The 12,724-nt window shown below is 33.5% G+C and overlaps 1 protein-coding gene across 2 annotated transcripts; it reads left to right on the top strand.

Annotated features, from left to right (window-relative positions):
* Window positions 1-282: 282 nt before the first annotated feature.
* On the top strand, window positions 283-11,109 carry LOC149078894 (ferredoxin-fold anticodon-binding domain-containing protein 1 homolog). Of its 2 annotated transcripts, XM_089241081.1 has the most exons (6): window positions 283-548; window positions 2,334-2,490; window positions 2,611-2,814; window positions 3,938-4,102; window positions 6,350-6,427; window positions 7,547-7,669. In XM_089241081.1, exons 1-5 carry the CDS (start codon window positions 371-373, stop codon window positions 6,414-6,416), a joined length of 771 nt encoding a protein of 256 aa, XP_089097207.1. In that variant the 5' UTR covers window positions 283-370; the 3' UTR covers window positions 6,417-6,427; window positions 7,547-7,669. The 2 variants fall into 2 exon arrangements, with proteins under 2 accessions (XP_089097207.1, XP_089097206.1); XM_089241080.1 differs by lacking the exon at window positions 6,350-6,427 and having other exon boundaries at window positions 7,547-11,109.
* Window positions 11,110-12,724: the final 1,615 nt, after the last annotated feature.

The raw sequence follows: 12,724 nt of genomic DNA, 5'->3' as shown, positions 1-12,724 counted from the left end.
ACTCTTGATTTCCTAATCTCTGGCTACTTTTGTGCACTTTAAATCAATATCTGGCAATATTTCTCGCAGCTGTCGATATTTTCTGGCAATGTCCCGTATCTTGTTGACATAATATGGTCAAGTGAAGGACATCAAAATGTCTGGTAACATCGCAAAATGTACTAATTTAGCCGATTTCTTACCGTCTTTATACTTATATCTACGACTTTATCAAGTAGTTATGATTTTTATCGAACCTGGAATATATTCCCCAACACATGAGTAAAAGTAGTAAACAAAAATAAAACGGTTTTTAAATTCGTCGTTATGAATTACGTGGTCGATGAATTTGGCTCCACTGTATTCCAGCTCGATTAAATTATAGGACACGATGCTGAAGGAAATAATAAATTGCAAAAATTTGCTATTGGTAGGGGAAGGGAATTTTTCTTTTTCCTTGTGTTTGATCAAAAAATTGAGAGATGTCGCGATGACAAGCACGTGCATCGACGAACAACATGAGCTCTCCGACGTGCAATTGCGAAACATGAGGGCTATAAGGAGCTTAGGTGATGTTTCCATTAATTTGTTTCTAGGTCGTTTTTAAACCATGTAAAAGATTGATAGGTTGAGATTTTGCATTAAATAAATACAATTAAAATACACGTAACAGCAAGCCCCTCTACAGCAGCGGTTCTCAACCGGTGCTCCGTGTGAACTCCATAGGGGCTCCGCGGCAGCTCGAAAAAAATACAAAAAACAGTAAATTCGGAAAAAATAATTATAGGCATTTTTGAATAATAATAATCAAACAGTAACTCTAATGAATAAATAAAAAATAGGCCTACTCTGCTCCTCCATAGAATATAGAAGATTGAGAATCACTGCTCTACAGTAAAGACCCTCTTAATGCAGTAACCCATTGATCATAGAAAAACTTCCGTTACGTAATGCAAGTATGCATTTCAAACTCTTGATTAACAGTCACCTCCTCCCCTCTTTTATGAACAAATTATTTTGTCCTGCCGGTGTCCGCAAAAGATGGGTTTTACTGTACTTGTGTGTACTATACCATCACTGCCATCATGGAATTTTTTTCTGTTATTTACAGAAAAAGAGTTACCTATGAGTAAGCGAAGTAATACAAAGATTTTTTACAGCTGGCTGATGCAAATATATATTTGGGAAAGAGAGAAAATTCAACTGCCTTTGCGGGAATTGAACCCATGTCCTTTCACTTTCCGAATGAATGCGCTAGACAACTAAACTACAAAGGCAACAAATATCTCTATCTTTCCTTGAAGCTCCTGTGCACTGAACAGGGCTGTACATAGACGATCAGATCTAACTCAAGCCAAAGTTTACAGTTGCTGACACTGCCACCAGATGGCAACTTGTCATAGGATGATGTCACTCTCTGCTATCTGTGCAAAGTTTTTAACAGCTGGCTGATGCGAAGATATATTTAGGGAAGAGAGAAAATTCAACTGCTTTGTGGGGAATCATCAGCGTATCAGCCAGCTGTTGAAAACCTTCGTATGGAGAGCGGGGAGTGACATCATTCTCGGATAAGTCACCACCTAGTGGAAGTGTCAGCGATTGTGAGCTTTGGTCTGAGTTAGGTCCAATCCTCTATATACGGTCCTGTTCAGTGCACATAAGCTCCAAGGAAAGGCTCAAGATATTCATTGGATGTACAGGATGTACTGTATAGTTATTTTCTAATAGACATATATAAATTTATTTTTTTTTACCCATTTTGTTGGTTATGGACAAAACTAACTAAGAAAGGCACCATTTTTTCATGGCTAATAAACTTACATAATATGGACATTTAGAATCTCGGAATGACTAAGAATGAGAGTACTTCTGGGATGTTCCCAGACAAACAACAGACAGATCTGTCTGTTGTTTGGAGGTGGCCATTAGTGTATGTAATATGTAGCATTAAGTATATTAAGTTATAATATATATTTTAAGTGGGAGGGGGTTAAATAAAAATTTTTTGAAAAATTTCTGCAGAGCTTGAATTATCCGGAACTTGGCACTAAGACTCTAATGTATTAGCTTGAACAATCACATCCAAAATTCATGGCCGTGATGAATGCCATGACAGCGATTTTAAACTTGCAAGCACAAAAATTGAAAAGCAAGATGCTCACAAGTTGAAAATCTAAAAATTCCTAGCCATCTATTAGAAACCTTGGTGTTGAGAAATAAGTTGCCTAGTTGAAATTCACCTAGTTTATGGAATCATGGCCCAGTTCACAAACAATTTAGTTACATTTCATATCTAGGTCTACTCGATGGACCATTGAAGCAATTATTTTGTTATATTCAATTATTCTATGCAGGAGGTATCATTGTTACTGGTGTTGATGCAACTCGACTTTCTGAACATTCTGATATTGGTAAATGCCAGTATGATGCAGTCATCTTTAACTTCCCCCACATTAAAGGCAAAATGAAGCTTGGTCAGAATCGATTGCTGCTGAAAAAATTCTTTACGAGGTGAGAGGTTTGTATGTTAATTAATCACTCTAATATCCCTTCTTTCAATTCATTTAATTAATTCCCCTCCCCGCAATAATACATAATTGATTATGAAATTGTTTTTCTAATCATTTGCAGTGCCGTAGAAGTACTTTGTGTAGGGGGGAAAGTGCTTGTCACTCTGTGCCAAGGCCAAAGTGGAACACCTGTAGATAACCCCGATCGGAAATGGCAAGATACATGGCAAGTCACAGATATGGCAGCAAGTGGCGACTTGATACTAAAGAACGTTCATACTTTCAACAGAGATGATTTTCAAGGTTATATATGCTGTGGATACAGGTTACTATGATCTGTTTTATTATCAAATGACCCTGAAATTACGATTGGTTAAATTTGGAGACAGTAATAATGTTCGACACATAAAATTCACCTTAAATTAAATACCCCACAGAATGCAACATTTATTGATGTCTTCCTTTTATTATTCACATTGAAAATACAGTTTAGCCCACCTATACTACAATTGGCTATCAAGAAGTATCAGTTGTATCAAAGCTTGCAATATCGAAATAATGTTAAAAATATTGCTTATAGCTAGAGCCTGTATTATGTGCACTAAAAAAAATGGGAAAACACTCACCAAAAATCACTGAAATATGCACTAAAAGAAGCTAAAATTTACACAAAAAGCAGGAATATTCTAAAAACATAAAAACAAATTTGTATTTAAAAAAGCCGAGCTATGACATGAAATAAAAAATATGTGCAGAAAATGGGCAAAAAAATACAGCTAGGCATATCAACACAAAAGTATGCTCAGACTAAAAATTAAAAATATACGCAAAAAAATTAAAAATTTTAATGCATTTGAAAATGCTGAAAAATGGGGAAAAAATCATAAAAAATTGGGAAAATATGCATTTAAAATATTAGAATTTGCCTAAAATTCTTTTTCCGTCATGCTTATAGGTTAGCATGAAATTTGGTTAATATGAAACACTTCAGTAGAACCTTGAATTTCATGTTAAAGCAGTTCTACTGTATACTGTCATTCGCTTGCTAATGAATAAAATAAATTTTCCTGGCAGGAAATCAGGGAATTTGCTGTTCCTCTATATGAGCTCTGATCATACTCAAACTACAATGAATAATGCAACACCCTCAGGTGGTTTGAGAGTGATAATATTAGCACTCAATGCTCACTATGGTGGAAAAGAGAAGCTGTATGTCAACTTGCCCCTTATTACAACTAGACCCGATCCCCTCTACCAGTGTGATTCACACTTTCAGTCTTCATATAGCCGTTTTTCATTTGTGAGTTAAGTTTCGAAGTCTCTTTGATTTAGCCTTTTGAATATATAAAAAAAGACAGTGGTTAATAAATTAACAATGAATATGTGCGTTAATAATAATGAGATAGATAGTCATAATTTTAAACATTTGTGGTTTACAATTTCCATAGAGGTAAAGATCAAAGATTCAGCACTGATGGAGCCTTAACATTTGTATTTGTTCAAGGTGAACCGATTCCAGAATTGATATCATCTCCAGAAACGGCTGGCGACAGATCAAGAGCAGACCAAAAGAAATTTCTGTCAGATTGGATTGAGTCTTGCTTCAGTCAGAGGTAAAGGAATTTTGTATTTTTTTTCAGAATTTTTCTAAATGGGGTATTTTTCTAACTTAAAATTGAACTTGAATTCTTAGACTGTAATTCAAGTAATTTCTATGCTAGTACTTCAAAAATAATAGGGAAGCACCATTTGCTTGAAACCAATATAAAAAATGTAATTAACTAATCTGACACATATCAGAACAAAGCGTGCTGGAAAGTTAGTTGAAAAAAAACCATTCCAATGTTATAAACCTCTGCTGTTTTTCTCTTCTGTGCTGGAAGAAAACCTGCCTAAAAATACTGGATTACTAGATGGGCCATATTAGGGAGAGTCTGCCGTATTATGATGATAAAAGTTATATATATATATATATATTTCTAAGAGGTCTTACCTATGATGCTTTGGAGGCTATAACTCATTTATGCTGTTGATTGTTTTTTATTTCACATCCACTTGTGGTTTGAATTTTTCTATGTGTACTGATAAAACATGTACCATAATTTATGGTAAATAAACTACTGGGAAGTATAAGCCACACTGGAAAATGACCATAGAAAAATAAAAGTTTTTTATATAAATGTGTTGAGCTTTGAACACCAGACACACCCCACTTCCATTTCAGAGAGATATTGAAGCATTGGCAACAAAAAACATAAAGTCATATAATCATCTTGGAACATAAGCCATCATCAATCTGAAAGCATATAACAGATAAATATAAACAAGCTACCTTAATGGGCAATCAAAATTATAAACACAATTAAGGTGATGGCCTATCATCATGCTGTCCATCAGGCCAGATGGGGGTATTTATATAAATATTGCAGCTTCTTACATTCAGCATCTTTGCATACACTGCACATAGGTCTCATACAAGAATAATAAAAAGAAAACTCAAAGTGATTGCATGTTTAACTTGCATTTCATCTGGGAACATTATCATATGTATAACTACTTATATGCATTAGAAAATATCCTGCAGCAAAAGATAAGTATTTATTTTTTAACGTGGTTAAAAATTAAATTAATGTTCCCAGGAATTATTTAGAATTTCTCAAAGTCAGAATGCCAGAAAGAATAGTCATTGAATAAAAGCTGTGGCTTTGAATTAGTTGCAAGAGCTAAATATTCACTTTTAAAATTATATAAGCTAAAGCCAGAGGTGTATTCAGGGGGTGGGAGTCGATCCACCTCCATTTCAAGGCAATCAAAAATTAAAAAAATTGTAGCATCAAAATAGAATACCTTTTTCTGCTTATTTTTCATTTTCTGTTGATTTTGATTTTATATGCTTTTTAAAGGTAGGCAACTCTAAATTATTCTCTGGAAGAGATTTCCTGCACCCCATCCAAACCGAGAGTGCTTCCCAAACAGTTGGTTCTGCATAAGCTCTGGGCTTTATATTTGAACAGCTTTAAAACAAAGTTACAGTTCCCCCGAATTGACTGGCATATATTAGATTTGTGACAAGCATCAAGTAACGTACCAGACATGTAACGTACCAGATTTTTATAATCCATGCTAAAAAAATGATTTGCTAACATAATATCATTAAGTGACAGATTTGTTCAAATTATACTGGTAGTTGATAACACCATATTCTTTAACTTCACATGAATTTGAGTTAACAAAAATTCCCAATCATTTTATAATTTTTTATTTCATGCAGTTATTTGCTCAACAAAGACGTCAATTCTAGGGATCTGCAGTCAAACCCTATTATAATGAGCTGAGCTTATAATAAACCTGTGGTTATAATGCTCATTGATATTTTAGGTACCATTCTATAGGATGGTCTGTTATTGTACTAAATATAGTGAAACAAATTTTCAGTTCCATGATGTTTATTACAACAGGGCTTGACCATACACTCTGTTTCAAAAGTTTATAGAATCTCAAGTTGTTTTTCAGTAAACTGTGTAGGAGTTGTGGGCCCAAATTATACCATTCAGTTTTCATGGCATGTTTTAAGGCATTAACCAAGCTGAACTGCCTGTTGCCTATTGAAGTAGACTTTATGAGTAATTACGCTCCGTACACTTTCTACCTTACTGAGATCAGGACATTGGTAGATATCAGTCTAGTAGCCACATTTTTCATTTTGAAATAGGTTTTCTCTTTGTTTGACATGACATATACATGGGAGCATTATCATGATGAAAAACACCAATTCTGCTCCTCCCTAAAATTTAACCAAAAAGAATGAAATTATTTTATAGTGCTTGTATATATTTTTTTGCATCCTGTCTCTTACCTAGGATTGCTAAATATGTGTTTCCATTGAACGTGGAGGCCGCAGATACCATCACAGAACATGCACCCTGATGTCTGCTAAAGTATGAGCATACTTTTCCCCCTCAAATTGCTACAATGCCTTATATTTGCATTGGGACTGTCTATGTTATATTTTTTTCATGACTGAAAGTAACACTGATGCATTCGTTTCTATAAGCCATGTGGTTTTGAGCCTACTCTAACCTCTCAAAATGTGGTGTGTTATGTGTTTGAATATGGTGCTTTGAGAGTTGACAGACAATTTTCATATGAGCATTAAAACAAGTTGTTATAGTTCTTGAAGCCGTATTTGGCGATATATTAAACCAAAGACCAGAGTAATTCACAAACAAACAAACAAACATCACCTGGATAGGCACTCTGTTTTTTATCAACCTATTATTATGTGATCAAGGTGTTCCATTACCTGATTTTGGATGTCAACGCTTCTTACTACTTCACCAAACACCAAATCTGATATCTCTATATTGCAATTTACTGTCATTAATGAGATAGATTGTAAATGAAGGCACTGTCAATCGGTGGTCACCTCAAGTTTGTTAGGGAAAATATCTTATCTATATCCTCCCTTGGGTTTGAACCTGGGACTGTGACAGCAATCTTCATGGTGGTAGACGAGCATCTTACCACCACGCCACTCGGGTGCAATGCTTCTTACTGGCTAAAGCGCGATAAATTATGCTTTTGTAATGATTTGAAGCCTTTGAATAATATTCAATGGGTTTACTTAGCAACTTCAATCTCGAAATTTTGTTAAACTTGTCCACGGAAAGCTAAGTCACTTTTGCAGTCTTGTAAACAAAAGATTCTCTCTCTTGCGCTTTATATCGCCTTACTGCATTTATAGGGTTCAAGCTTTGTTCACCACTATTATGCGTTTTGAATTTGCATACATAATCACTAGTTTCCATAAACTTTTGAGACACATAACTTGAAGAAATTAACTATTACAAATACAATTTTTTATTATTTTATATCAAATGCTTGTTATATTATTGAAAAAATTATATTTCATGACACCATGTGCTACAAAACTTATACAGAAAAAATGAGTCTATAAATTTTTGGGACATAGTGTATATTAAAGATTATGCTAGTGTAGATTTTTTTCCCCATTTTTAGTTCTGATATTTGACCTTGAGCATTTTATTTTATTTCAGGTCTTGGTTGAAGCCTGGACATCCAATTTCTGAAATAACAGATGAAATAAATGTGATAGTGTCAAAAGTTTTCAATGCTGTTAAAGAAATTGAGGAAGCATTTGAATGTGATTTGCACAAACAAAATATATTTCTTTGTAAACCCTGTGAGGTGATGGGAATGATGGATTTAGACTCAGTTATCATAAATTCTGCCCTTGCTAGAACACATCTGAAACCTTCAGATAAACAACAAACTGTTCTGAAAATGTCTGCGCTTTTGCCTGTTGGTTACGCCACTGGAATAAAGACACTTTATTTTCATGAATTCATTTTGCTGATAGGTTTTGATAATTCTAATGTCGTGAATGACCTTAAGATAGTTTTATCCAAATTATTTCCAATTGTTGGTGTTGAGAGCATTAACTGCTCTGCAGATTTTCAGAACTGTACATGTATAATCTCTCCATTATATATGGATACTTCATCTTACAATGCTGTGGAAAGAAAGAGAGATATTTCGTGTGATGGATATACATCTGAGATTGATTTGAAAGATAATGTAAAATGTGATACAAATTTTTGCAAATCATTCTTTGTCGATGCTCAATTTGATACAGAAATCAATAATGGCTATCAATTGTATCGAAATATAAATTTTAGCATTGCAGAAAGTAGCATGGGCCATAGAGACCACTTAATTAATCTTGGTAAACTTTTATTTATCACGAAATTACCTAATATATGTTGGTGCTTGAAACTTGATGTTGTAGAGATTTCAAAGTTAAGATATCATGTGTTCAATGAAAAGGTTCTTTTCAGCAATAATTCGTATTACGATAAAACTAGCAGTGATTTTTGCATGTTTAGGCCACTGAATTTGTATCCTGTTTGTCATGTTCATGATACTAGTTTTTGGATAGATAATTTATTTGACGAGATGCAATTTTTTGCTTTTCTTATGTTGACGATGAAAGAGTATCTGTTAGATGTTCATATTATAGATAAGTATCATGACAGTGTCACAGATCGATGCAGTTTATGTTACCGTTTTGTCTATTGTACTGTAGAAAAACCACTTTCAAAAGAAAAGGCGAGAAATATTCATGTCAGTTTCACCAGGAAAGTGATCTCAGAAGTTTTCAATCTTGTTATGAGGTGATTGAACGTAATGATTTGTTGGTTAAGTGGTGCTTCAATTACACCATAATGAAATGGTAACAATTGGAATGGTAACAATGGTAATGAATGGAACAATTGATAGAGAGCGATTCACATGTACAGATGATGTGAATGTATAAGCCCCATCAGGGTTCAGAATAGGGCGTGCTCAAAATTTTAGATTTCTTGGGCTACATGGGTAGAATATAAAAACATGAGAGTGGTATCCGATGAAACATTTTAGGGTTTTTGCAGATTCGTGAAAATTGGTCTATTTTCACATCCCTTGAAAGCATAGGTGTACACAGATTTTTCTCGAGGGGAGGGTTTCAGTTTTTTTGCTTCTGGGGGGGGGGGGGTTACTTTTTTCCTGCAAAATAACACTATAATCTTGGCTGAAGGGGGAAGGTGATAACCCCCCCCCCCCCTGCATACGCCAATACTTGAAAGTGACATAATTTTTCACAAAAAATGAAGTGAAATTGACTTTGAAATAATAAGCAAAGTTGTTTCTCTGTATAATTGTGAGCAAAAGATGCTTTCAATTAATGTACCCCACAGTATTTTAGAAAAAAAATTAATTTATGTTGATAAGAGGAGGTTCTTGTTGTGAGCTGCAGTTATATCTGCTCTGAGCTGCAAGTTTGACATCCCCCTTGATTGAAATGATATGCACACACACAAATAATGTCTTTTGAAGAGAATATGATGAGTATTTTGATGTGTTATGTATATTCATGAGTTGACAAGTTAATTGGTATTGTTGAACACCTTTTAGAAGTTCGAATGTATATGACTGGAAAAGTGTAATATTAATAAAATGCTATAAAAATTATGCTCATCACGAGTCATGAGTTTAATTATTTTGAAGATAATAGAAATCACTTTATCATTCCAAGATCCCATACCATTGTGCACTCTAAAAATGCAGAATTTATTTTGTTCTCCTCAGGAGAGACAGAGTAACAACTTTATAATTGAGTTTTTGAGGACAGGGTGTCTGTATAAAAAGTTAGTGTTTTTATTTTAATGTACAATCTCTTATAATATTAATGACGTATCTAAGGTCTAGACATTATTTGGATACTTTCTTAATTGGAAGTATGCCTCTCTAGGATCAATAGTACTCCCAGTAAAATGTGACATATATAGGGACTTTCCTTACTATCCTGTATGAGAGCTTCAATGTTAATAATGCTCTCAAAATTATTCTAACGTGCACATGCATGGTGCAGTTGATCAATTGTTGTTCAATAAAAGAATTTCATTTTTTTTCATATCTTCATTTTACTCTGCAAATTTTGATAAATGTAATTTATGCTCTTTTTTTTTCATTTTGGGAAAATAAATTCTGTAACATGTTTTGATGTGGATATATATATAGCACATTTGTTGTTACTGCAACTGAAGGAGGACTTATCTGATTTCTTGAAGGAAGTAAAATGAAATGCAATAATATTTTGTCATTGAAATTTTAGTTGACACATTTGATACTATTTTAATTTACTGATGTTCTCAGTTTGCATATCAAATGGAAATGAATATCACGAATGTAAAATACATATTTATTGCTTCAGCTTCGAATGTCTCTGATTTTCTTCTTTATATGATGATAAGAATTCAAAATTCATTCATATAATTCATAATCATTTTGGATTGATGAAAAATGTTCTTTGTCACTTGTTCATCTCTGAAATTGGTTTGAAGTATGCCAGTATGTTGCCCCATTTGGGAATTTTTTTCAAGATATAAATCTTCTGAAATTCAAAAAATTTTCCACATCAAATAAAGAGAAAATGTGAGATTTCTATATATATATATATATATATATATATATTATGTAAATATGTATATTTCACTTTGAGGACCGGTGATCTTCTGTTTTGTGGTCTGACATTTTACATATAAGCTTGTAATTTCATGTTATAAATGTTTACCAAATTTTTATGTGGAGAAAATATGTGCAAAACATTTGTTTAACCTCAACAGCAAACCGTTTACAAATCGCTGCTGTAAATAATAAATGTCTGATTCAATAGATTTCTTGAGATCTGGAAATTTCACCTGCAACACGTTTCGTCCCTGGTATACTTCACCTGTCCTAATAGCATGAGTGACTGTCACACACTTGATTACTCATACAGTCAGTGCAGACGAAATGTCAGGGGTAAATGCCACTCATTTGATCACTCATATGGTCACTCCCTGGTACTCAAACTCATATTTGGTCATTTATACTGTCATTCATCCACTCGCTTGGTCATAAATCACCCACTCATATGATTACTCATACGGTCATTCGCCCACTCACTTGGTCACTTATTATATTGTCACTCACATGGCGAGGGTGGGAGAAAATGTAGGTACCGGGACGAAACATGCTAAGAGCAAAATGTCTATGGATCAGTTTCCATAAACCAATTCTATACATAACAGCTAAAATTAAAAAAATTGCTGATTTCTTTTTAATGATGTTCATATAAGACATCATATCCAATTTCCTACGAAGTTGATAAATTTTTGAACAGATCGATGAGCATTGATCAAAGAGAGTAAAGTTTCTATAATTATTCAAATAAGAACCAATAAGAAATCTTGTTTACAGACACTTTGCCTTCGACATTTCACCCCAGCATGTTTTGTCCCCGATACACATTTCATTATTTTATTTTTTTTATCAATATTAATCAATCTGTTCAAAAATTTATCAGTTTTGAAGTCTTTGAATATAACGCTTAATATGAGCATGGTTAAAAAAACTGAGTATTTTGAATTCTAGCTATCATTCATGTAGAATAAATACTGCAACTTTCTGATAGATTTTGCACATTACAAATTTTTTGTATCAATTGAGGGAAAAATTTTTCAGAGAAGTCCAAATTCACATTGCTAGATGGTGGCAGTAGTCCAGTTTTAGCATGAATGTCAAAATTGGAATCTCGTAATTCTCCGTGCTTGTCGATAGATAGCAAATGTGACACAGTATTTGATTTTTTTTTTTTAGTATGGTTTGTAGCACCGCACAGAAAAATAAATAAAAATAAGTTATGATTCATAAATACGATTCTCAAATCAAGCAAAAACCAAATCTTTAAATTATTATATGTAAAAACACACTACAACTGTTGTATTTTCGAAAATTCCGTTACATGTTTCTGAAATATTTATATTGTCTTGGTTCCAGCTCAATTTCAAGCCAAATAAATTCAGCTCAGTTTTTTTCCACCGACTCCTTGGATACAAAACATCCTTGACATTTATCCAGAAACTGAATTATTTACAGTGTTTATGTTGGCTTGTTGAACCGGTTCTGAACGTTTCTATGCAAAGATACTTGAACCAAACAAAGAAACAAAATTTGTTGACTCATTAAAGAATTAACAATGCTTCCGCAATTCCCAATTTCTCGGAGTGTAACTAGAAAAATTGGTAGAAAAAATGTTTTAATCTTATATCACCATCTTATTTCAACCAGTCCAAATCTACCAATTACTATATTGTTAAAAAATTTCCCTAACGGCAATGATTATTTTTAAATAGAATTTTACAACATACAATGCTCTAAAGTATGTTACTAAGAAAATTTCTCAAGAAACTGCATAGACAATTTTACTTGCTTTGTGTATTCCTAAATATTTGCATGTTTTTTTAATGAGATTGCTGTTTTACGATGCTCTCTTATTTACTCTTGTGATTTTTATGGGCACTGTATTTCAGGCGTGAATAATTACGGAGAAATATTCTCATTATCTCTCAACTCGCCGACTATTAGTATTGTCCTATTTCTCTAGGATGCATAGGCTCTCTCGCGCTTCTCTCTCGTAAACGTTTTACATTGACTGTCGTCCTATGAAAGAGATCGGTTAATTCGGGTTAATGGTGTGTCTAAGGCTTCTCAAGGATCGGTCGATAGTCGAACCAGCCGATGCTGGCTTAATGACGCGATTTTCATTGAATAAAGCTCACTGATTCTAAATATTATTGCATTATTAAATCGCTTCAAAAGAGTGTCATTACCGTACCTTTAATAATGAAGCT

The sequence above is a fragment of the Pholcus phalangioides genome, unplaced genomic scaffold (genome assembly GCF_987345545.1).
Source record: "Pholcus phalangioides strain wild (caught in Gottingen) unplaced genomic scaffold, Ppha-v1.0 ptg000013l_1, whole genome shotgun sequence".
Taxonomy (NCBI): domain Eukaryota; kingdom Metazoa; phylum Arthropoda; class Arachnida; order Araneae; family Pholcidae; genus Pholcus; species Pholcus phalangioides.
The sequence above is the reverse complement of the archived record's forward strand: the minus strand, read 5'-3'. Positions and strand labels throughout refer to the sequence as shown.